This window comes from Gadus macrocephalus, chromosome 5 (genome assembly GCF_031168955.1).
Source record: "Gadus macrocephalus chromosome 5, ASM3116895v1".
Classification (NCBI taxonomy): Eukaryota; Metazoa; Chordata; class Actinopteri; order Gadiformes; family Gadidae; genus Gadus; species Gadus macrocephalus.
The window spans coordinates 9,567,875-9,594,086 of record NC_082386.1 but is presented as its reverse complement, the minus strand read 5'-3'; the positions used below and the strand labels follow the sequence as shown (position 1 = coordinate 9,594,086).

At 44.9% G+C, this 26,212-nt stretch overlaps 2 protein-coding genes across 4 annotated transcripts in view; one reads left to right on the top strand and one right to left on the bottom strand.

Moving 5' to 3' along the window:
* The window catches only part of fndc5a (fibronectin type III domain containing 5a), a 34,744-nt gene extending 8,754 nt beyond the window's left edge, over positions 1-25,990 (top strand). For 2 of the 3 annotated variants that reach the window (XM_060052106.1, XM_060052104.1), the window contains exons 2-6: positions 16,371-16,486; positions 17,658-17,856; positions 21,373-21,462; positions 21,783-21,916; positions 22,319-25,990. In XM_060052106.1, the coding sequence (XP_059908089.1) occupies positions 17,673-17,856; positions 21,373-21,462; positions 21,783-21,916; positions 22,319-22,378 (468 nt within the window). In that variant the 5' untranslated portion in view covers positions 16,371-16,486; positions 17,658-17,672 and the 3' untranslated portion in view covers positions 22,379-25,990. Of the gene's footprint in view, positions 1-16,370; positions 16,487-17,657; positions 17,857-21,372; positions 21,463-21,782; positions 21,923-22,318 lie in introns of those variants that run through there. The other variant, XM_060052105.1, reaches the window with a different exon arrangement.
* On the bottom strand, positions 2,982-3,915 carry LOC132457766 (putative nuclease HARBI1). The gene is given in 4 exon segments (XM_060052101.1): positions 2,982-3,210; positions 3,292-3,506; positions 3,508-3,622; positions 3,625-3,915. Coding segments are annotated over 4 exon segments (528 nt in total). The 5' UTR covers positions 3,686-3,915; the 3' UTR covers positions 2,982-3,073.
* Positions 25,991-26,212: the final 222 nt, after the last annotated feature.

Genomic DNA, 26,212 nt, shown 5'->3' with positions numbered 1-26,212 from the left:
TGGGAGTGTTTCTCCGATTTTTCCATGCTACACAGAACGAAATGTAAACCCATGCAAATAAAGACTTCATGGTCATAATCATTTAAATATCATTAATCGCCTGAGTGTGTTGGGTGGTATTCTATTTTTTTCAACGGGGCTGGTGCCGTCTCCTTTTGACCTTTTGACCCCAGACTTCTGGGGGAATAGTTGAATCAATTCATTAGTCAATCAGAAGCATGTAAATATCTTCCCGGTGGCGTAGGAGGACGAACAAGGTGTCCTTCACCTTGTTCGAACCCCTTTTATCAAAGGGGGTCTCAAAGGACTCATACGCTTCAACAGCGGCTGCAGCAGAAGTGTTGAGACGAAAGATGATATCAAGACATTTATAGAATATTCCCATTCACATGATTCTTCGCACGACCTGCAGGTTGGAGAGACTGAAATAACCCCCAAAATGAGTAATAATGTAAAAGCAGCCAAGTCCCACAAATTGCTTGAACTATTTATTTCATTCCATTGTTTCGTTGATATGCATTATTGAAAAGTTTCAAGCATATGGATTTAATGCAATATCCACAAACAGTTCAAAATGGTACCATGAAATGTCTTGTTTATTGTATTAACCAGTTCATTTCTCTTTTGTGAAAGTCACCAAAAGTCGAAAAAAGTTAAACGCAAGGTCACAGGCTAACAGTGGAGCTGTGTTGGGAACCAGCAGCCAAGAGCTTCCATGGAAACTTTCTACCCATGTTAAATAGATTTAGTTGGCAGTTCCTTTTCTGCCCATTTTTTAAACTTGTGGAAGCACTTTGCAGTACTGGGAGACACCATTTCTAACGGCAATGGAGCTAGATTCTAAAAATATCAAAAGATGCCCAAAGCAAATACCTTTAACCCATAGTTGTGTTTTATCAAATTAAAAAATGTCAGAGTTTCATTGACCACAAATTGAGCAGAAATATTTTGCATACAAATCTTTAAATAGTTTAACCACATTAAGAAAAATACATTTGTTAATTTTTTTTATTAGTGAAGCCACAAGTTTTGCACATTAACCAAACAGAATACCTGAAATGTTGATATTTCAGCCCTTTCGGGTTAAAACAAGAGAAAAGGACAACCTAACAAGAGTGAAAAGTTTGGGTTAGGTGACCTATAGTTCAAAGATGTCCCTGGTCAGGTAGACTAAATAAAAGTGTATTCCCAATTGCTCCAGGACATTCGTGTAATTTACTTACACGCTCTCCCTCAAGCCTAGAGAGACATCAGTGTTGAACCACCAACTGAAAGAGGGTATTTGCCATTAGTATGAGTGACAACATTTCATGGCTATTAATTTAGTTCATTATATTTAGCCGATTTGAATAGACTTTTCTAGCAGGTGAGGCTGTCAAATAACTAAATATGGAGCAACTACAAAAAGTAAATTTGCAGCATGACCAAATTATACAAAAAGTATAGGAACTGTTCTAGCAGATATGTTTTAGAAGTCTCTTTTGATAGGCAGTGTAGAATGTTGGTGTATTTTAGTGTCTCTCTGTTGTTCACATTTCTAGTCTAGGGACAAGCCAGGGCCTCTCATACTGACGGGGTGTTCTGCCATTGTTATGTCTCAACAAGGTTGAACCGACCTGGGGCCCGTTTCAGAAAGCAGGTTCAACAAACTAAGTTAAAACCTTAACTCTAGGTTGACCAACTCTGAGCTGTAAAACTCAGAATTTTCAGTTTCAGAACAGGTGATAACGCTTAGTTCAATCAACTCTGAGTCAAGGTAACTCTGAGTGAAGCTCGTGCATGAGGATATAAAAAGCCCTCATCAATGGAACACAGATAACATGATTCACCATGGCAACAAGTACTAACAAGCCTCGATCCTCCTACTTCTCCCCAGCGGAGTTGCAAATCTTAATGACTGCATATGCAGAAAGCGAGCATATCTTTTTACTAAAAAGCAATACTATGGCAGCAGCCAAAAAGCGGGAGCTCGCGTGGAAAAAAAATAGCTGACCGAGTCAGAGTATTTGAGAAAAAGAAAATGTTTTCTCTTGAACGTTCCACTTATTCAACAATTATATTCCATATGTGTGTTTGTGCGCACAGGTGCAACCCAACAGGCCCCAAACGGACTTGGCTGCAACTAAAAATGAAATATAAAAATGTAGTTCAAACAGATAAGGTATAATTTAGGTACAAGCAATTGTGATGTTGTTTAGCCTGCCCTCATTAAACAGCATTTAGTGGCTGCATTCAACATGTGATAGATATATTTAAGTAATTAGGGAAATCTGCTAAACAAAGAAAAATCCCAACACTGCCAGTATTTAAAATTGTCTATATGAAAGCAACACCTAAATGCCTTTAATACATACAAGTCTCCAAATTTGTGTTTTCTGGTTATCTTAAAATTTGACCTCCATTATAGCCAACAGAAAAAAGGCAGAGTCAGTTAGAAATGATTGAAGCATATCATGTCTCTAACAGCTCTTCCATCTCGTGCATCAGCAGGGGGGTCAGGATTATTATCTGGATCATTGGGGGAAAGAGTAGGACCTTGTTCTCCTCTAATAGTGGCAATGTTGTGGAGAACCAAACATGCCACTATAATGTCACAAGCCCTTTCCGGGGTGACCCTGAGCCTACGAAGGCACTGGAACCGGGCCTTGAGTATGCCGATGGTCATCTCCACTCTGGCTCGTGTCCTGCAGTGAGCCAAGTTGTAGTGTTGCTGTGGGCAAGGGTCAGGGTAAGGGGTCAGCAGATAGCGCTGGCAGGGGTACCCTCTGTCTCCGAGTAGATAACCATCAAACTCTCCTATGATAATACAAGATACACTTTATTGTTTCAGTTGTAATAGGAGGAAACAAAATATTGATCATAGGATATAACTATATACTGGATATATAAACTATATATATATAAACTCACCACGGGCAAATCTGGCACTCAGTGTAGACTCACGAAACATTCGTGAGTCATACACAGACCCAGGCCGCTTCCACATTATTTATCATGTGGGCTGCGTCACATATGATCTTCACAGTGGAGAACAGTAATTAGCTGTATAGTGAAGCATATTTCATTTGGAATGTTAAAGGCTACTATTTAGGCCTACCTGTACATTAATGCTGTGGACAGATTTCCTATTCACATAATCTCCTTCATTTATTGAAGGAGCTATGATAGGAATGCGAGTGCCATCTATGCAGCCAATCACACCTGGAAACCCTAAAATATATCAAATTGACTGATTAGTGCTTCAAGTCTCAAAGCTTTATGACATAAATGAATTACTGCTTAGACTGATACCTGCAATTCTGTGGAACTCTTCTTTGAGAAGTCTGGTGGGTCTGTGACTTGGGAACACTACAAACGTGCATAGTAGCCGTTTCAGTGCAAGTGTCACATTTCGGACAGCCCGACAGACAGTTTCCTTGGACACATGCTCTGCATCACCGACGTTATACAAAACACTGCCGTTGGCAAAAAAACGAAGTGCAATACAAAGAATTTGCTCGGAACTGAGCGTGTCCACGATGCGTCATGTGAGTGATGTGAGGGCTGAGAATATTGTTTATATAAATTATTGATGATGCAGAGAAACGGAAACGCTCAAACAGGTAGCTACTCATCAGGGAATGATAAAACATCCAAGTATCTGCGCCTCAACATCAACTGGCTCTTCAATAAAAGGACACGCCATGTCTGCCACTGCCTTCAGTCTGCAGGCTTTAACTTAAGAGCAGGAGAAACTCGGGGTTAGTTGAAGAAAACCTGCCAGCGAGCAGGTTAGGTTCACGGAGTATGTTGCCAGGGTAACTGACTCAGAGTAAAGCTGAACTGGCTTTGTGAAACTGAAAAACCAGAGTTTCCCTCATCTCAGGGTTAACTAACTCAGAGTTTTCACTAAACCTGCTTTCTGAAACGGGCCCCTGGTCCTCCGGGACATGGCCAGGGCCAGATGCCTCATCAGTGCTGAGAGTGCGTCTGTTTTCGTGTTATTCATATATCTCCTTTTTGTATTATACTCGCCCCAACCCTTTGGTTTGACGAGAAGAGGGTTTGATTTCGACTTCAAGAATTACTACTACGACTGAAAATACACAACGCAGAGTCTGTCCGAACAGTTTAGAAATAAGCTGAAATCTAACATTTGGTACCGTGACACCGTCTTGAAGAGAGAGGAGTGAGAAGACGATTGCCTCTAAAGATTGCCCTGTGATCGAGAAGACCGCGCGCTCTGCCTGGGAAGACGTCTGATCTACCACAAGCCTCCATTGCCACAACCTCCAGATGGCTTACGTCCTACGGCAACTCCTCGACTACTGCAAGCCAACAAATTGGCTCTTGCACACCAGACACGCATTTTGCTATTTTAGGTTTTCAAGCATCTTAAAATACCCAAATCATCGCTCCAATACACAAGTCAGCTAATGGCCTATGTTACGAACCACACTTTGGGTCACACCCCGGACCGAGTAACAAACTGAAAGTCAGGACTTGCGTTGAAAACAGACGTTTTATTTTGTAGACGCTGCCTTGTACATGGCGGGACGGTTATTAAATCAACGAAAGGAAAGATAATAAAACAGAAAGGAAACCCTAACTAACCCTAACTCTGGGGGACCCAACTTGTCCTACTCAGAAAGTAGAAGGGAATGTGAATTAGTCGGGACCTATATCTACTCTGCTCCAACCTAACCTAAAACGTGAAAACAACCATCTCCAACCAACAACGTATAAGGTGAAGTGAAAAGCAATAATGTTCCCACATGGGAAAAAGACGGCACTGGACCGCAAATTGCTAAGCAAGAGAAACTAGTTCACACATGAACGATCGGTGGCGTGCGGGACCAGGAACGAATCCCCCGCCCTTGCAGTCTGGGCTGGGCGGTCTTTATAGGCGATGTCAGGCCGCGGCGGGAACAACCAGCCTATAGGAGGAAAGGAATGCAGAACAGCGCAGCTGCGCAAAATCTCACATTTGTCCGTATAGGAACGTAACAGCCTACAAGGAAATGCTGAAGCTAGTGTTAGTGATGGCGATAGAAATGGACAAGCTTGCGTGTACAAATATGCAACTAGAATTGCAAGGTTCACAGCCCAGTTGCATAAGTGGTCACAACCGTTGGATTGTAAGCAAGGGTAAAAAAATTAATAAAAAATTCCCACAAACTAGTCAACATGGTCAATTGAAAGCCTGTACAAAACGACCCTGGAATAGTCAAATGCAGCTTTACTGCGGATGAATTAAGCCAAATTGCATAAACATCCAATGGTAAACAGTATACAAATGCAATCAAGGTTGCACTCACACTAGGCCATCTGGCCGTGACCGTCGCAACTGTGGCCTGGCCACGGTAGGCTCTTGTACATACGCCATCACGTCGCTAGCATCCAAACAATTCTACCAAACCTTAACCAACTAGTGAAAAATGGAGCAAAACTTTAGCACACACCCAGTGACTAATCACCTTGTCCAGGGGTGTTCCAACGTGGTTTACCAGAGGGCCATGTGGACTTAAAGTAAGCCACACATTTGACAGAGACCGCACGGAATGACGTTAAACTAAGCTAATCTACAGGTTACTAGTGCTAGTGCAATTACATGAGCATTTTGCACAATATTTGTACTCCAATGCTACGTAAAGCAGGCTTCTTCAGAAACCCGTAGCCTGCTACATTGAATGGCAACTGTAACAAATCCTGACCAAGACCGAAAGATGGCTCTGGAAGCCACTACGGCCCACGCAGCAGATTACTGCGTGGACCGTGGTGGCTTCCAGATCAACCCTTCGGTGGACCATTCATACACATGTATTCCGAGGATGTTTTGAAGACACTGGATTCCCATGGCACTAGATTCCTTTGAAGACTAAGTTGGTATGGGGGGGCCCAAAGGGGGCCCCCCCATAGATCTTGTCAGTCATCTAACACCTGTTAAGAAAAACACACACACACATCACAAGATACAAATCAGCAAAGCTAGGTTAACAAACAGCGTCGACATGCATGTCAAGGTGCAAAGAGCAGGGATACTGATGGCTTGTGTCTGAGGAGACAGCCCAAAAACGTCAACATTTAATAAAGGAAAATAACTTTTACTCACTGCGGTGGTCTGTTTCGAAGTGCCATGTTGGTAGCAATATTTGTCTGGGCTGTTCAGTCAAATGCCCACAAAAACAAACACGCAACAACGCATACTTTCAGTTTGTATAAAGTGGCAATAGTGATCTGCAATCTAGATCGAAAACGTTCAACCCTCAATAAACTCAACCTCGATTGACACAGGCCGATGCGAAAAGTAAACCAAACCCCATTGTGTTCACCTTTAATAAAGCGGTGCGTGACAGGTGATCTAAATTAAGAGCTAATCAGAAAGAACAAAAATATTGCATTTCCCATTCAGATAATAAAGATTAATATAAGCTACGCCGTGTTCCGGAGCCGCGGGGGCTTCTGGGAATTGGGGTTGTCAGTTGACAAATGGGGCTTTTGTTAACTTGTTTTGTTGTTAGGATTAAGTGGGGTTAATGGGTTCGGGATGTTATGTGGTTGTGTGTTGTTCTATTAACATTGTTCGTGTGTTCATTGTTGTCGACACCGTCACCGAGAGTGACGTGACCATCGTTTCGTGCAGCTGTTCCGTGTTGAAGTCTCGTTCAATAAAAACCAACTCTCGTTGTCGAGCGTTCAATAAAAACCAACTCTCGTTGTCGAGCGTGCCCCCCCTCCCCCCTACAAACGTGTCTTCCCCCCCCTTCAACTAACGTGTTCCCCCCCCCCCCCCCCCCCCCCCCCCCCCCTACAATCGTGTCGTCGTCCCCATAGACATCATATAGGTAGACGCCGCCTCCACTGCTTCAGCCCGTTGCCTCGGCGAAACGCGTCGCCGCCATATTGGTACGGGAGCTCTCTGAAGCCAGAGGTCTGTCAGACGTGTCAAACAAGCGCAAGTTGCCAGGAGCTGCGGTTTATCTGGATAAAAATCACGATAACCTTTTACATTTCGCAACCAATTTCATGGAGTATTCAAGGGTTTATGCTCTACGTGAAGTGTGTGAAAAAGATTTGCCTCCACGTTACTTTGAATCTCGCTAGTTAAATCGCCAGTCATAGCCTACATGTGCATGGGTCTATGATAAACGCTCACTTTTCTTGCACAGCCCGTGCACTTGGAAAATACTGAGAAGATCTATAAACTATCGAAATAGTGCTTCTTTAGTTACTACGTATTGACCATCATTAAGAGAAAGAGCATACATCAAATAGTGAGAAACTGGCAGTCAGTGTGTTTTTCATAGTTTAATAGTTCCTTTTCAAGTATGTGCATTAAGAAACCTTGAACAGTGCAATTGGCAATACACATTTATTTCACAAATGAACATTACCAAAAAAAGCTATATATTTCTATAGCAGTAAAAATATACACATCTCAATATATACATACACATCTCAATAGTTGAACTGTAATATAAATAACATATATATAATACAATATAATATAATGACTCAGTATAATGTGCAATTGAATAACATATATATAATACAATATAATGACTCAGTATAATGTGCAATTGAATAACATATATATAATACAATATAATATAATGACTCAGTATAATGTGCAATTGAATAACATATATATAATATGTGAAACAATACAATATATTTTAAGTATATATATATATATATATTTGTACATTTGTACAATTTGACATAATATACAATCATGCTCATAACATTTTCACATCTATGCAGTGCAATTGACACAATATATAATTTCACACAATATATGATATAATATAATAATTGAATCTAGGCTAGAACCCTTTAAAAAGTATTGTCTTGCTGAGCTTTTTTCGACTGTTGCCAGTCTGTAATTGCAGCGTGCTCAGTTTTGCATTGTGGTGCAGCCTGATCTTGTGAAATACAGACACAACCAAGGACAACAGTGCAAAGTGGTGGTTTTCAATGCCAAATTGTGTGTCCTGAATGTGCTCCTTGAGGAGAAACACATCATCTGTCCAGATGTCAGCCCGGACAAACTGCTTGACCACAGACACACTGACAGCTTGCCCTGATGCAGGCTGGCGAATGAAAGAAAGGTTAGCTAGCCAGTCAGTCAGATTCATAATACAGATGTATCTTTAAAAAAAAAAAACATTTAAATAGAAATAATGTATAAAACGTCAATTTCGGCCGGCGACTGACTGCAGGTGCATCTCACAGGTGCATGTAGAAGAGTATCGTGACATTTTTTCCGTAGTTTCATTAATTACGTGACACCTTCATATATTGTAGAACCATTACATATACAGTGGCATGTTTTGAGCCTTTTTTTGTTTTAATCTAGTCTCTTTTTTAAATACATCACAGAGGTGCAGGCAGGCAGGTAGGACCCAGACGCAGACGGTTTCAGGAAAACGGCACTTTATTCTCGCCTAAAGGCTAAGGCACAGGAATCAGGGAACTCGGGAGACAACAGGGAACTCGGGAGACAACAGGGAACACGGAACACGCAGGACTAACAACCACAATGACAGCACAAGGAACAAAGGAAAGACGAGGGCTTAAATAACAAACACAACGAGGAACAGCTGAGACACATTAGGGGAGGGAACAGTAATCAACACAGGAGGGAAACACAGGGAAACACACACACACCCTGACAGTACCCCCCCCTTAAGGGTCGACTCCCAGGCGACCCACGACAAGCAAAACAACGAAGAAAGTCAAACCCAAAACGGGTGGGTGGAGGGGCGCCAGGAGGGGGGAATAAAAAAAAAAAAAATGGACTGGGGCAGAGCCGAGGGACGTCAGGCGGGCGGCCAGAAAACTGCCCCAGGGCATGGCAGGGAGCCTCAGGCGGACGGCCTGGGGGGCAAGCAGAGGCAGAGTGAAGGCGGAACCCTTCAGGAGGCCGGCGGCAAGGACGATGAGGGCTCAGTCCCTCAGGAGGAAGGCGAGCTGGAGGGCGGGTCCCCTCTGGAGGAAGGAGAGGTAGAGGGCGGGTCCCCTCTGGAGGAAGGAGAGGTAGAGGGCGGGTCCCCTCTGGAGGAAGGAGAGGTAGAGGGCGGATCCCCTCTAGTGGAAGGCCAGGTCGAGGGTGGGTCCCCTCTGGTGGTCGAGGGTGGGTCCCCTCTGGTGGAAGGCCAGGTGGAGGGCGGGTCCCCTCTGGTGGAAGGCCAGGTAGGGGGCGGGTCCCCTCTGGTGGAAGGCCAGGTAGAGGGCGGGTCCCCTCTGGTGGAAGGCCAGGCAGAGGGCGGGTCCCCTCTGGTGGAAGGCCTTGAAGGGGAACCCCCCTCGGGAAGGTGTGGAGGAGGGCCCCCACAGGCAGGAACGGAGGGCATACCTCCCCTCTCATCAGTGCCCAGAAAGTGGGTTTGTTCTGGTGCTGGGCTCCCTGCCCTCTCTCTCTCTCTCTCTCTCTCTCTCTCTCTCTCTCTCTCTCTCTCTCTCTCTCTCTCTCTCTCTCTCTCTCTCTCTCTCTCTCTCTCTCTCTCTCTCTCTCTCTCTCTCTCTCTCTCTCTCTCTCTCTCCAGGATATTTACAAAATCAATATGGTGGCAACTCTGGGCTCCGCACCCATCGGAGACCTCTCTCTGTCTCACTCTGACCCCGACTCTATCTCTTTGTTTGCCCCCCCCTCCCGCTCGCACATGGCGCCAAGGCATCGAGCTGATTTGGTGATGTATATTCAGCTTCTTGTGGTGAGTGCCAGCACCAGAGTCCTGCTGTTCTGCCAGTGTGACGTAAATACATCTAAAAGGAGAACAACTTATAACAGAAAGTGAGAGCTAGAGAGATGGATCCAGGGTGAGGTTTATGGTGAGTCGGTGGGTTTAGGTTATAGGTATACGTGTATGTGTGTGTGTGTGTGTGTGTGTGTGTGTGTGTGTGTGTGTGTGTGTGTGTGTGTGTGTGTGTGTGTGTGTGTGTGTGTGTGTGTGGAGGGGGGGCTGGTTGAAGCAAAAATCCCACACCAGTTCCAAGAATAGCAATACATTGATTTTGAAGCGGAGAAAAAAAAACGAAAGTAAAAAAAGGACGAAAGTTTGTGGGGAAAGCGCCGCGAGGCAGACATTTTGTCTGCGATTGAGGCGCAGATCCAGTCTATAAAGGAGCAGGATATAATTGACAGCGGCTCGTAATTCTCCCTCTTTTGTTCCCTTCTCAACATTGCAATTCAAATGAACCTGTGTCAATCACATGGGGAGTCAAGGTATTCAAATAGCTGAAGCTGAATATACTCTCAGCGTCTACAAAGTCTATAGATCGCTCTCTAATGCACCACGGTGACAAGCAGGAGTATCACTAGCGTTATTCGGCGTTACTTTGTGACTTACTATACACATGCACACTTCATATGGCAATCTTTTGAATCTTTTAACAGCTGCCTTAAGTGCCCATTGGGAAGCATTAACTTCAAATGTTAAATTTCCCAACGGAGCACCTTTCCCTTGCTCCTCCTTAACTGCTCTGTGGGCACGCACTAAGCGGAAGAGAGAGAGAGTATTAGAGTGTGTCTGCAAGGACGAGGCCACGTGTCAAGGTCTCCGTTCTCACATGCAAGAGCAAACTACACATCAGCTCCACATCCTGATGGCTCAATCGTGGCACACATTATGTGTGCCACACATTACACAGTGCTAATGAACAAGTGCTAATGTATAGTCACTTTCTCCCCCGCCACGCGTCACGCACAACCGCGATCGCTGTCTCATTTGATTTCCCCCCTCGCTAAAAGGGCATTTGTTTCTGTTCGGCAATGTCTTCTTTGCAAATGTGCACTCTCGCAATAGACATGCGTGGAAACACACGTAGTATGCGTTTGGTGTGCAGAGACTTCACTTTGTAGTACTAGTACGCATGGATAATTACACAAAGAAATGTAGAACCGCTTTACAGAGAATAAGAAAATGTGACTGCTGCCATGTTCAGCAAGTGTTCCCCGCAAAGCAAAACAGAGCCGCCGCAAATTAGCTTTGCTAAACACAGAGGAGCAGTCTGCACGGATCCATAAAACGACTGCATTTGAACCACTGGTGGCCGTGGGAAAAAGCTAAAGAAAAGAATCAGACAAAAAGTTCTCCAGACAAAAGAGGATTGATCTTCAAACTATCGAGTGCCGACTAAGGATTCAAGAAATGTAAGGAGGTTTTGTCGCTGTCGTTTTTCCAATAAATCTGATGGGCAACTTTCATTTTCTTTCCATTAATACATGTGGTGCAGACCAGCTGTGGGGAACCTTTGGCCAAAAAGTTTTTCTTTTTCTCTGCCCTTGCTGCCAGCCTGCCTCCCTTCACCTTGACCAAAGATGTGAAGTAAAGTCCAAAGTGGACTGAGTTCAGCGGGCCCAGAGGAGAGAGTGGGGAATCAAAGGGGTCAGGAGTCAGTGTGGTGGTGGAGGAGGAGGAGGAGGAGGAAGAGGATGAGGAGAAGCAGCTGCCCTTTGGTCGGAGACAAGAGTGAAAGGGAAGCTCATGTGTTTCTGGGGGCTCAACCAGGACAGCTTAACCAACGGCCTTGACCTCCAGGTAGTGTGTGCCAGGAGGAGATTTGCAGAGAGGAGAAAGATAGAGATAGAGAAGGAGTCAGAGATGAAAATATGAAGCGAAACAAAGGAAAAGCAGAGCCCGGCCCCAGAGCATAAACTTCCCTCACTAATAATAAGCTGTTTTGATTAAGGCACACGTTTTTTTTGCACGATAACGCTAAAACTTATTCTAAAGCAGTAATTCAGTTAATCTAAAGTGCTACCTATTTTTCTTCCATAGAAAATGGAGGGAGACTATATCTGTGTCTGTGTGAGTGCATGCATGCATGTGTGTGTGTGGGAGGGTTTGGCAAAGAATGAACCCCCGTCAGTCTACCTTATCCCTGTTTTGTCTCTAAATCCCTCCACTCCACTCTGTTCACCTCGTCAGCAGGTGTCATATCTATGAAGCCAACGTATTTGTTTACACTCTGTCACTGTATTTGTGGCCCACGTGTATGTGCATGCATGCAAACCCACACTACTCTCTCACACACACACACACACACACACACACACACACACACACACACAGACACACACACACACACACACACACACACACACACACACACACACACACACAGACACACACACACACACACACACACACACACACACACACACACACACACACACACACACACACACACACACACCCTAACACAGACTGCCTTCCTGTGAGTACTGTGATGGCATGGACATTAGGAAGCCTTCACCTGTGACCGCACCCAGTATGGACCAGACAACTAGCTGTCACTTTGATGGCTTCGCTGACAAAAACGCATACGCACACACGCAGAAACAGACACACACATAATCACACATAAACACACACACAATGTGCTTAAGCCAATTTATCTTTGTCAGTAGAGAGTGAATGAGTGAATAAGTGAGTGAGTGAGTAAGTGATTGAGAGAGAGAGAGAGAGAGAGAGAGAGAGAGAGAGAGAGAGAGAGAGAGAGAGAGAGAGAGAGAGAGAGAGAGAGAGAGAGAGAGAGAGTTTATGAAGACATCTGTGTGGTTTTTCATTAAACCCCCTCACTCAGGTGAAAGGGTACGTGAGGTATGCCAGTCATGGCTTACCAGCCTGCTGTCCCACAAGTAGACACACACACAAAGACTCTCACACACAAAGACTCTCACACACACACACACACACACACACACACACACACACACACACACACACACACACACACACACACACACACACACACACACACACACACACACACACGCACACACACACACACACACACCCCAACACCGCTCTATACACACAGCGAAAGGAGCGACAAAAAGAGAATAGTCACTTCAAACTCTGGGACAATAGGGCACAGAACGGGAAGTTGCTTGTTATTAGGACTTTAAAATGAGTGCATATTTTAAGCATTAATGAAGTAGAGGTACATAATACTGCTGACTAGCAGGACTTTTGAATATTAGGTGACATTTCTGCCAAGTCGTTTCCGCTAGCTGCCACTAAGTTAAACACTGCACAGTGTTTATTAAGCATTATTACCACATTTTAAATAGTTTCTAAATCATGAACCTACGCATCACACACAATCTTATCAACAATTATTCAATTATCTAATTAATCATTTATAAAATATTACGAATGACTTACTAATGATTTCTTTATAACTGATTATTCACTATTTACTCTTATTAATGCTTCAAAGTTTTAGTTTCTTCTAAAGTGCTACCAATTTTTATTTTATAGAAAACGGAGGGACACTTTGTGTGCATGGGTGTGTGTGTGTGTGTGTGTGTGTGTGTGTGTGTGTGTGTGGGAGGGTTTGGCTGAGAATTAACTCCTGTCAATCTACCTTATCTCTGTCTGCCTCTAAATCCTTCCATTCCACTCAATTCACCTCGCCAGCAGGGTTCAAACTGAGACGGGCGGACACAATTATCACGGCTGTGTCCGAACTACACCTTCTCAGTGGATACGTGTTTACTTTCTATAGCTGTGTGCCTTGTTGTCTGGGGCCCCCCTCGCTCCTCAATATCCAATCATCCTCCTTCATAAACCGGCTTCACCTCCACGTTCAAACTCGACCGACTGAGGACCACAGATGAAGGGATCTTTCGTCTTGGCACGTACTTGTTGCCTGGAAGTGTTGACTTAAACTTAAACTGAGTCTTGGGGTGTCGATGTGCGCCACAAGCAGAGATGAGTGTTTGTGTCGGAAGAACGACACAAACACTTTCCCCTCGGGGCGAGGAGGCGTAAACGTTTGCCGCCACTCTGCGTTTGGTGGTTGTTGTTTGTGTTTATTAGAGGCACAGGATGACACGCTTCAGAAGAGAGAGAGAGAGAGACAGACAGACAGAGAGAGAGAGACAGAGAGCGACAGAGACAGAGAGAGAGACCCCCAGATAGAGACCAGCCCCCCCAGATAGAGAGCAGATGCAGGAAGACAGCACCGGTGGCGACGAGCTTCAGCTGGTTTCCTTCCTGTCATCTCGCATCTGCCGATGCGTTCATCAGAACGTCACCAACGGCGACGTTATCCTGCATCGCCATCCTGCATCTATAATCGCCTCCTGTGCTAACCTCTCTCTAGACATGTGGCTAGGGATGTGTGAGTTATACAGTGCATGCGGTATACGCCGGTGAGGTCAGCATGGGTAAGGTTGACTTGGGTGCATATTTAAATAGGGTGTTGGGGGGGGGGGGGGGGTGTACCTATTTGCACTTCAAGCGATGGTTCGTTGTACAAAACAAGCCAATCCATTAGCGACCCGGTCAGACGAAAACCAAAAGCAGCTGTAGTCTGACATGAATAAAGCACATTTCAGTTACGGTTCAGAGATGAAGGGGAACCAAACGGATGTTCCTTCTCCTCCCACTCCCCTTAAAACCCGGCCTTTGAACATGTACAGAAAGCTAGCTCGTACGCTTTCTCAAGATCGACTGTCCGGACCCAAAGAGACAAGTCCCATCCACACGTACAACCACAGAGGAGCAGGAGCTGCCCATAGAGAAGGCTTGCTAGCTCGAGTCTCGCTTCACGTCGAGGGGCAGAGGTGCCCCACATTACCCCACTTAACCCTAACTAACCACAACTGCTCCCAGCAAACACCCTGTTATAAATGGGTTAATATGGGGGCATTATGTGTAGATTACTTTGCGTGGTTCGGAAAGTGCATATTAGTAAAACTAGCCTCCTGACCCATGTTCATCTCCTCTTCTATAATGCATGCCGTGCATGTTTATTCATCCATGTGTTGTTTGTGTGTGTGTGTGTGTGTGTGTGTGTGTGTGTGTGTGTGTGTGTGTGTGTGTGTGTGTGTGTGTGTGTGTGTGTGTTGATAATTGACACCTGTAGTTGCAGACTCGTGCAGCGCAGAAAAGATAATCCCAGAATTATTTTTGGCACACACGCACGCACGCAGACACACACTCAATTAATTACTGCTAGTTATTACTACTCAGTAGACCTCATGGCCCTTATAAATCTGTAGTCACATGGAGTAGAATCCCCCACGCTCATAGCACACACTAATAGAGAGGTGTGGTATGGACTCTCTATGATCACACATCAACATTAAGCCTGATTTACCCGCGTAATTTCCTGTTCGCTAATATTCACCGGATGCACAAAACCAAATTGATATTGAACGCATTCAATTATATATACATATGAATCTATTCACCCATGTTCTTCTGAAACGTTTAATGTCTAGTCAATACATGAGATTAAAAGTCAGTTGGCCTCAAGGTTAGCAGAGTTCTCTTCCCTAGAAGGTATGCAATACATGCAGAAGACACAGCAGGACTGAGTAATCCAGCGAGAAAGAAGAGAGAGAGGAGAGAGAGAGAGAGAGAGAGAGAGAGAGAGAGAGAGAGAGAGAGAGAGAGAGAGAGAGAGAGAGAGAGAGAGAGCGAGAGTAATGGAGAGAGACACAGAGAGACAAAGAGACAGAGAGAGCAGGATTTATGACAGCACATTACAGTCTGTCTGTGAAGATTTCATCGCTGCTCATGCTGTATATTGTGGTGTCAGCTGATCCACAGGCTACACCATTGTAGCGCTTGGAGTTGGGGTTTTATTTCCCTGTGTCAGTGGGGCTACGTCTCGTAATGGGTTTGGATCTGGTCCCATGCTCGGTGTTTCTGTCTCTCATCTGTCTGAATGAGGACTGCTGGTGGCCCTTTCCTCAACTGCGACTCAGATTGTGAACGTACTTCGAACTTTATTATTAATTAATTGGTGCTGCACCAAGTAGAATAAAAACATATTTTCATCCCTTGCATCTATGTTCTCTCTTTGTCTTAGTGTCTCTCCCTCTCTATTTCAGTCCCTCTCTTTCTCTCTAACCCTCTTTCCACCATCTCCCTCCCTGCATCTCGCTCTCATTCAAATTTAAATCTAATTGGAACAAGGCAGCTTAATTATCATGACAAACATTAACATTTGCATAGCCAACGCCTGACAACACATTATACTGGAGCAGTATCTGAACACAAACAATAATGAACACCAATCAAAGTCAAACCACACGAAGGAGGTTGTCATGACTCATCCTCATGTTTCATTAGCGACCCAGAACATGTATGCCTGTCTGTCTGCTTGTCTGATCTAATGACCTGACAGACTAGGCCTCTCAGGTGTGGTGTGGTGTGGATGTGTGTTGTTGAATGGTTTGGTGTGATGTGTTGTGGTTACATATCCTTTTGGACATCCATTAATTGATAGTCCATGTGGAATTCTTTCATTGTTTTGTTTTTTTAGAGAATGGAAGCAGGTTAAATGTATTTTACTGCCTATGGAGATCGATGCTGAACAAGTCTTTTCTCTCTCTCTTCTACATTCCTCTCTCTCTCTCTGTGCAGACAGCTTAGCTGCTCCCTTCAATGTGACCCTCAGGGATCTGAAGGCCAACTCTGCCGTGGTGACATGGGACATCCCAGAGGCAGACTTTGCCATCGGCTTCGCTATCACACAGCAGGTACTGACGGTCAAACACGCACGCACCCGCGCAAGCACACACACGCACACAAGTTTGTTGAAGGTACCAATAAACACCAATGGAAATAATTATAATTCGTCACTAGTTTTCGGCCAAAATGTCTGTCTGTCATTCTGTGTGTGTCTCCCTCTCTCTCTCCCTCCCCCTCTCTATCCCTCTCCCTCCCTCTCTCTCTCTCTCCCTCTCTCTCTCATCGTGTGTCGTCTCGTATTATGAGAAGTGACAGGCGATGCCTCGGCGACGCTGTGCGTCCCCTCGCTCTGACAAGTGTTGGTGGAGGATGACAGCTGTGTGAAAGAGAAATAATTGATACTTCTTCCTATTCTTGTGTACATGCGCAGATCCCCCCCCCCCCCCACACACACACACACACACACACAGACAAAAACATTTCTGTGCATGGGAATGCCCACCTACGTGAATGATGTTCCGACGTCGTGATCGGAAGGGGCTGATGCTGGGTTAGTCCAGCAGCCGACAGTCTGCTTCAGAGCCATGGCGGAAAGGCCCCCTTTTTAACATCCTACATCTTCATCTATACATCTATACGTCTTCATCGCATACATTTCCATGCCAACGTGAATTAAATGTAAGACAGATGAAGCCCTTTGCTGAACAGTTAGGGCTCTGGAACGCTATGTTGGGTGGATCTCTCCATTCAAATCAACCACAAACCATCTGTTGCATTCACTGTAGTGACCGCATAGCCTGCAATACTGTGAAACGCAGGGTCAAAATATAGCTGTTGGCTCTTCTCTTTTCAACATTGAAACATCTGCACTGAACATCTGCAGCATAATGGTTATCTTTACCTCATTTAGGAGTACCATTCTGCAGAGCACAGCACATTCAAAGATAGGTCCACAGGAAAATGTAACCCTAACACCCAATCAGAGAAAAACAAAACGTGCAGCATATCGTATCAAACCGTATCAAACAGCTGGAAGTCTGTCTGAATAGGAGGGGAACCAGAGTACATGAAACATGAGCTGGCAGATTTATCTGGTTCCCAGGCTAGGTTTGTTGGAGTAGTGTGCAAGCACCAACCTAATAATCGGTTTCTATATTAGGGCGTGCAGGAAGCCCTCCTTGTGTAATGTAACCTGTAATCTCTTTCTTTCTCGCTCGCTGTCTTTCTGTTCTCCAACAGAAGAAATATGGACGCATGCTGCGCTTCATCCAGGAAGTGAACACCACCACAAACTCCTGTGCACTATGGGACTTGGAGGAGGAGACAGACTACATTGTGCACGTCCAGTCCATCGGCATGCTGGGGCCCAGTCCGCAGAGCAAACCCCTGAACTTTCGGACGCCCAAAGAGGCCGAGACGCTGGCCTCCGAGAGTAACGGTAAGACGTCTACGCACGGTAGATACATATTGTTTGCTTTTCAGACAGCAAACACTTTGATCCAATGCACGATATTCATCTTTGACTGAATAACCATTACATTCAGGGCATCAGGCAGACGCTCTTATCCCAAAGCCACCTGCAGCGGTTCACACACACATTCACACACCGACGACGGTGTCGACCACGCAGGCTGACGGCCAGCGCGTCTGGAGCAGTGGCGTCAGGTGTCTCGCTCAGGGACACCTTGACACTCAGCGAGGAGCAGCCGGGGGTTCGAACTAGCAACCTTCCGGATTCCAAGTCAACCCTACCTCCAGAGCTAAGCCGACCCCAGCCGTCTGTAAAAAAAAAAAAAAGCCAGTCATGTTGATGCTGGTGAGGCCTTGAGCCCGAGGAAGGCGGAGAAAGGACATTGGCGTTTTGAATTCAGAGCCTTTCAGAGGCTGGGAGTCCCACAGCCCCCTAACCACTAGCTGATCCTGTCACCCTGTAGGTATAGGCCCTGAATGTGCAGCGATTGCATTCCTGCAAGTATCCATTGCTCACTGTTCGAACCTCGCGTGCAAACCCTCCAATAAAGGAAACCGGAGGAAAAGGAGATTGCTGGCGCGCTCTTGGCCCTCAGCCGGCCGAGGGGAATAGGGTAGTGCTGGCTTTCGGAGAGACTTACAAAGTGCTTATCGGGGGAAAAAAAGAAATAAAACAATAAAAAATCAACAAGGACCTAAAGCGTGAAATGGAATTTCACAACAGAACGCTTCCGGGGCTCGCCCCTGCTGTCCGTAGCGGAGGCCGGGACGTGGGGAACAGGGTGGCGCAGGAGGGCGGCTGTGCACCGCTCCTGGCCGTGTATCGATGCGCCTCTCTGAGGGATTCCCCCCACACGCTTCTTTTTTTCGAATAGCCCGTGGTAAATGACCGTGTGTGCACGGACCTAGCCGTGCATATCTTTCTTCAGACTTCCAGTTTTTCAAAAATCAATAGCCTTGTTGAACGAGAGGGATTTGATTGGCCGTTGCTGGTATATGTGAGTCTGGCATTCTTATTTATTTCCTCTGGCTAAATGGCAGATGATTTACAGTCCAGCTCGCTGAACCTAAAACAAATAAGTAGACACTCCACTTCTCTCTCTGTCTATCTCTGTCTCTCTCGCTCTCTGTCTCTACTATCTAACTAACTCATATTTAAATAGCCAATAAAACAAAGAGAGATGCAAACAACGTCTCAGGACACTACTACTATTTTCTGCTCTCCGAGTAGAAAATACATGCCACAAAAAGAAATGGATGGGATATCGCATTAGCAAACGTCCCGATAAACAGACTCCACACCCAGGGAGGCCAGTGCAGGGAAGAGAAGGGAGGAAAATGACAGCGGCACGGCTGTTATGACACGGCCGAGATGGTGAACGACAGCCTACTCCCCGGTAATGTAGTGGAGGCATGGAGCTTTCTGGAGGGGAAAGCTTCGAGGCTGCTGAGTTATGCTGCTCATTCGCTGACAGCTGGCACTTTGCAAGAATCTTGTGTGTTAGTCTGAGGGAAGTTGGAGATAGAATTGCAGCAGTTCACTGGCTCTGATGACCACCCACCAGCAACGCTACCACCACCACTCTTTAAGAAACAAGTGCAATGCATATATACAGATTAAGCCCGATACTCTCATCAGTGTTGCACAGATGTTTTGCAACATCTTTGCAAATGTATGTGTGTGTGTGTGTGTGTGTGTGTGTGTGTGTGTGTGTGTGTGTGTGTGTGTGTGTGTGTGTGTGTGTGTGTGTGTGTGTGTGTGTGTGTGTGTGTTATAAGCCCGAACACATATTACAAACTACTACATATTACAAACTAGCAAACCAATATGTGAAAAACCAATGATTGAAGGATCAAGGAAAAGGATGAAAGGCCTACAGATAAACTAAAACAATTTACAATTGGTTGAACATGCTTTTTATATCAGTTTCTCTTATATTCCAATTTTCATATTTCTGTTCGATTGTTCTATTTCTGTTCCGAAACAAGTTTTCAGTTAGAAGCAAAACAACAAATGGAAGCCATTTTCTCTACTTACTATGCATTGCCAGCTCTGCCATCTGCCTCATCAACCTGCTGTTCCCTATTTATGAGTCTGAACTATATTACTGCCTTGTTGTATTCTGCTCTAAATAGATAACCATTGCACGGTGAAATCTGGCTGATAAGAATGATTCAATTATCAAGCCGTTTGGTTACCAAAAGTATCTTGGTTGCCAGCCGTTTTGTATTTGGCCTAAACATTAGGCTAAATGTAATGCCAACTCTCCGTTGGTGGGAGGTATTTGCAAGCTGTTTTGATCGTTGTGTAGGTCGGGCAACTTATTCAGATGCTAATTTGCAGATCTTAATCTTAATGTTGAAAAACTGCTGGCTTCAGAGTTTTCACATTTTTATTGCATTTGTTATGCGATCGCCTTTGATGTATCATTCATTGGCGAAAGAATACTTTTAGATCTAAATATAATCGAAAGTTAAGTATTCTCTTTGTTCCAGGAGCACAGGGCCAAACAACATCAGGGGGATTTGTGAGGATGCATCAGTGAGGGTGCTGGCTTGCAAGTGTAGTTGGGGTCTCGGACTGCTGCACTTTAATTTGTTAATACTGGCCACCGGACGCTGGCTGCTGGAGTGAATTGCTCAGTGCTTGAAGCCAGCAGAGTGTGTCGCGTGGGCCTTCTGATTTCCCGAGTCTCAGTAAAAAGAAAGGGCTGTCTACAACAAGTTGCAGCGGACCACAGATTGAGCAATTGATTTCTGCAACATAAGAGCACAAAAGTCCTGCGCTAGACGTTTCTGTCTGGCTTACATGGTGAAATCCACTGTGAAGTACTTGCAAGACGAATGGGCATGAGCAAAGCACATTCGCATGCAAACAGGCACAGACACACTCAATCCATGCCGTTTCCCTTCTTTACTGTTGCCCAGTTGGCATTGGTGTCGAGTATCTATAGCAGAGTCCTGATCTCTATCAGAATTAGAATCAGCTTGGATCATTCTGACTATTGTGATTTACTCTTTATCGTCAACACTTAGTCCCCTCTCTCTCTCTCTTTATCTCTGGTATGGCGGGTCAATCCTCCTGGTCAATCCCCCAATCATTTCCCTAAGAGAGGCTTACAAACTAGTTTGATCGACTTTGGTTCAAATCCTTACTCAGCGTGTGTGTGTGTGTGTGTGTGTGTGTGTGTGTGTGTGTGTGTCTACTCTTTGTGTTGACCACCATCAACACAAGATACCTTTTTTTGTACTCTAGCACTTCTTTCCTCCTCCCATGGTTCTCAAAGACGTTGTCTTTTGTGTTTCCGAATGGCTGCCCATCACACGTCATGTTTAATGCCGAGTACCTGCAGCTGGGCATTTCTAGTTTCAGGAGACGTTTGTAAAATCGCTGCACAAATGAATGTTACACAGTGACGAAATAACCCACTTCAGTGCCAGACTTTCTAAAGGAGTCCCTGTTCCTTTGTGGTGTTGCCTGCAGACGAGGTGACCATGGAGGAGGTGGGCCAGAGCGCACAGCTCAGGGCTGGGGAGCTGATCATCATCGTGGTGGTCCTGATCATGTGGGCAGGTGAGACTGTGTTACACCCCACGAGGTCAACCCCCACCCGCCCTGCGCATGGTCTTAGAGTTCAATGGGTTTCAACGGTATGGGCTCGCTACAGATAATCTGGCCCGTCTTTGTGGCGCTGGGGGTGACTGGGGGGGGGGGGGGGTCAGTCGTTTGTCTTGTGAGGTAAGGTTTCATTACCCTTACATGTCGAATGATGACTGTCGCTTACTAAGAAATATGTTCTCATACAGCCTGCTCTCTCTCTGTCTCTCTCTCTCTTCCATTTCCCTCTCTCTCCTGCCCTCCCCCTCTCTGGCCTTCCTGCCTCTCGTCTATAGGTGTGATTGCGCTCTTCTGCCGTCAGTACGACATCATCAAAGACAACGAGCCAAACACCAACAAGGACAAAGCCAAGAACTCCTCAGAGTGCAGTACGCCTGAGCACCAGTCGGGGGGGCTGTTGCGCAGTAAGGTATAACCAACCACCACAACAAACACCTCTACTGTTCCTCCCCAACCCTGGGCGCCCTACCCGAGCTGCAGCGGGCAGGTGAATGGTCCCGGACACCTCTTGACCAACTGCATTATAATCTGCATCATAATTATTCATGACAGTGATAAAATAAATATTCCTCAATCTGCCTCACACTACGTCATATATTCTGCCTTTAGAAAATAAGGCTGATCCAATTACGTGACAAGAAACATTTTTCTAAAACCGACCTGAATCCAAATCCCGTGTCTCTACCTAGCCAATATCCAGCTCCTAATGACAGCTCATCTAAATTCCACTGCCCCCCGGTGTTCATGTACAAAATGACAAAACCAAATCAAAAGAGCCTGCCAAAGTTCTCACCTCCCGCTTCCCTTTCAGCATCCCAGGAACAACAATAACAACAACAGAACTCCGTCTGTCAACATCATCGAGGTGTGACCGCTGGGACGCCGTCTCTTTATAAAGACTTTGTGTTCCTGCACAGAAGCAGGCCCGCCACTCTTTGTTTTTTCTGGCCATGAGGCAGAGGGAACTCGTTGTTGGAGGAGGCTCCTCCCCTCCGATAGGGGAGCGGGGGCGCGGCTCTCCACAGGCTGCTGGTCATGGCCTGGCTTCTGGCGGTTGGGTGGAGAGCAGAGGCTGCCGCCACGCGAGACTTTGACCGTGGCGTTGCAGTGGTGCTTAGTGGCTTCCCCGCCACGGCAGAGATAAGGGCCAAGCAGGCACGGATATGAGTCTTGATACAACAAGCCCCACAAACGTCCCAGGTCCCAGCCTCCAACCAACCTGTACATGGAGACTGAGAACGATTGATAGAGCGAGGGACCAATTCTATCTACGTTCTCTTCACCCTCCCCCCTTTAGGACCTGTTTCTGTACCCGCCGTATTACTGCACGTAGCCAACAAACACAGCCTTTTTGGAGATGCCGCGGCACAGAACAGTGAGACCCGTCCTCTTTGGGGGACTCCCCCCCCCCACCCTCCCCCCCCCTCGGCAATCAACGCCCCACCACCCCAGCCTTCACGCCCTGATCTCTTCTTATTGATTTTCCTAGTTTGGTGGAAGATGCAGCACTCAGATGTGTACACAATGCTATTTTTCTTACCCATCCAGTGCTATTTCTTGTGCTATTTCTTCTTTACCCTGCCGTCATCTTTTTTTCATTTAGTCCTCTCTGCAACTTCTGGGAAATGTTGTCTTTCTGCCAGATGGTTTTCCCCTCTCAGGGAATCCTGTCTCTGTGGGGCTCATGTAGGGGCCCGCTCTTTATGATTAATAAAAGGCCCTCGATTTCCAAGGGCAGGTTTGTTTGACCTTGATGTCCTTACCCACGGTTTGATCGATTCTAAATGTTTCTAAGAGTCCACAGACATTTCCACCTTCACCAACAGACTCCATTTTCACATCTGGGACCGAGATGTCACAGAGAAAGAAGGGCTTCCTTCTACCAATATATTTTTCGACTGGTCAACATTTAAAAAAGAACAAAGTTTTGCCACACATGTATGGAGCACTGTATTAAGTGGACTGAGCTGTGCAGTTATTCAATGGGCCAAACCAACCCTTTCTCCCCCTACATTTTACTGAATGCGCTGTGGTGGGTACGAGGTAGCTATAGCTATATATAAATCAAAGGAGAATAAATAAGAAGTGCTTTTGAGGGCTGCTTAAAACACAATAGAACTGCCTTAAAAATATATTAAAAACATTTTATGATAGAAGAAGGAATGTCAACCGGCCCAATGCCTCACTTGAAGTCCTATTGTTTAAATGTTTGAGATGTCAAAATAACAATGTCTATTCCCAAACTGAATTTAAACCTATGACACAAGAGAGACCCTTGCACATTGAGTTATGACACACTACGCAACTGCAGAGCTGAAATCGATGGAACTTTGTCTTCAATATATATCATGGAAGGCTTGCGGGCATGACATTTTAATGTGTAAATACATTTAAGTTTAATTTGTGTGTTGTGCTGGAGAGATTTATGAAAGGCAAAGAAAAATGAAAATGTCTGGCAGCCCTTTTTTTCTCGAAGAGGACCTGTTAACAGCTGAAGATGAAATTAGGAGGCATTTGGTTTTGGGGCAATATAACTTGCTCTATGCTGTAAAGAAGCTTCAGGTGATAAATCACAGCGTCATCATCAATTGTCCGGTGTAACTATCACAATGTGTTGTGTTGTTGGTGTGCGTTAGAATAGAGACATGAACAGCAGAAATGTAATTCCTTATCGTGAGGGGGAAAAAGTGAGTGAACATCAACCCATCTATACTTTGTTAGTCAATATGAGTTTTGGCATTGACTGTACACACAATCTGGGCACACTTGCGAATTGATGGGCACCCTTTCAACATGTACAGAGAAAGAGAGCATGAGGGAATAGGGCATGCAAGCGATAGGTCTTGAAAAGTGGCCAAACCCTGGCTAACACAATGGCAGACTTTTATCCCTCAATTTCATGCTCTCTCTGTTCGACTTCTATGTATAATGAGTACAGAAGCTCAAAGCGTCCCATTTCCATGATGAGCAACGTTTCCAGTCAGAGAAAGACGAGGGGTTTAACAGTGAGTGATGGCAAGGGACAGGCTAAGCCGTCATCAACAAGGGTTCAACCACAACCAACAGACCAATAGCCAGACATAGACATTATGGCTGCTCAGAAAGTCTCAGAGCAGCGTTCTGCCTCTGAGCCATGATCATCAGGACCTCAGTGGATGGGAAACCTTTTTTCCATAACACCACGGTAGCTTGCTCAATCAATATCCATCGACCGGCAGTGTAACCGATAATGACAGTCCTCCCGTGGAGAATTGCCTTTCCTATTGTGTCTTAACATGGTGATAATCAATTTCCACTTTGGATTTTCCCTTTAGGCCATGTGTATTCACCTCCATTTTAAACTGTTTAAATTGTACTTGTATGATCATTTATGCAAAGACTTTCTTACAAACATTGTTAATTACTGTATTATACACATTTTATTTAATATAGCTCAGATGCTACTGTAAATATATATTATTTATCACCAATTTTGGAGGTCTTTAAAGACTTTGTGTCAGCAGTCATTAACATTACTATGAAGTTTCCATAGTGTAGGATGCTATTCAGCATAAAGAAGATTTATTAATTCACATGTGGATCTATGGAAGAAAGCTGTGTCCGACCTTAATGTCCCATATATCTTTTCAACAGTTTATTATAATTATACCAGAAATGGTATAAGCCGTCATCCATATAGAGGGAATACAAACCATTTTCTAAACCAACTTATTGTGAAGTCTGTTAAAGTTAAACATCCACTTTAGCCTGGAGATGTTAAGCCACTGTTTTTTAAAACGATGACCCTTTCTCCAGTTTTGGAATGGTCCAGCTGTTATTAGAAATCTATCAGTTTAGCTTGCATTGAGCCTTAAGATCATTGGCCGTTTCAAAATATTCCAATACATTATGTACTGAAATAAAATGTGAGGATTAAACATGCCTGGAAAATGCAAGTCAACATTACAATAACGAGGCTGGCCATATTGTTTTTCCTTTTCTAATTAGCAACATCTTTAACGCATGGTTCAGCAGGCTGCTTTGTCAGTGCCATCTTGTTTATTTTGCGTTCATAAAGCATATAGTAGTCAATGCTTACAGAGGGCTAGCACGGTTCAATTGTTATGTACAAGGTTTCACAATTTCCCTAATGAAGAATATGGTGTATGCTTACTTATGTATGCTTGAAAATGTAATAAAAATATAATCTTTAATTTTTACTCCCAAGATCCAACATGTGTTCATGTGATCAAAAAACTAAACTATGTCATCGAAAACATACTGAATACAACCACAATGCAATTATGTTGATGAATGAATATGCCACTGACTTTCCCAATCAAAAAAAGATTTATACAATATCTACCAGGTAGTAAACTCGGATACCTTCTCGATATTCCACTCGACTGGTTCTTTCCAAACAGCATTTAATCTAGAGCGGGCAAGTGCTTTAAGGCAACGTGCCTGGATTTATAAAGTTTAAAGAAATCAATGGATTGCACATAACATAACTAACCCTAACCCGACATATCACTGCCCAACGCTGGCATCGATACAATACTGAACCTTCGTGAATGCTTGACTGAGCAAGAGGTGATGCAAAGATATTAAATTCCCCCTTGTGACCCAGAGGTCACATGCCGTGGGCGTATGTGAGGTGAAGTGCAAGTTGTAGCTAGGGAAGAAATATTTAACGAGCATTAAGACTTTCATGGTGGTGGAATGG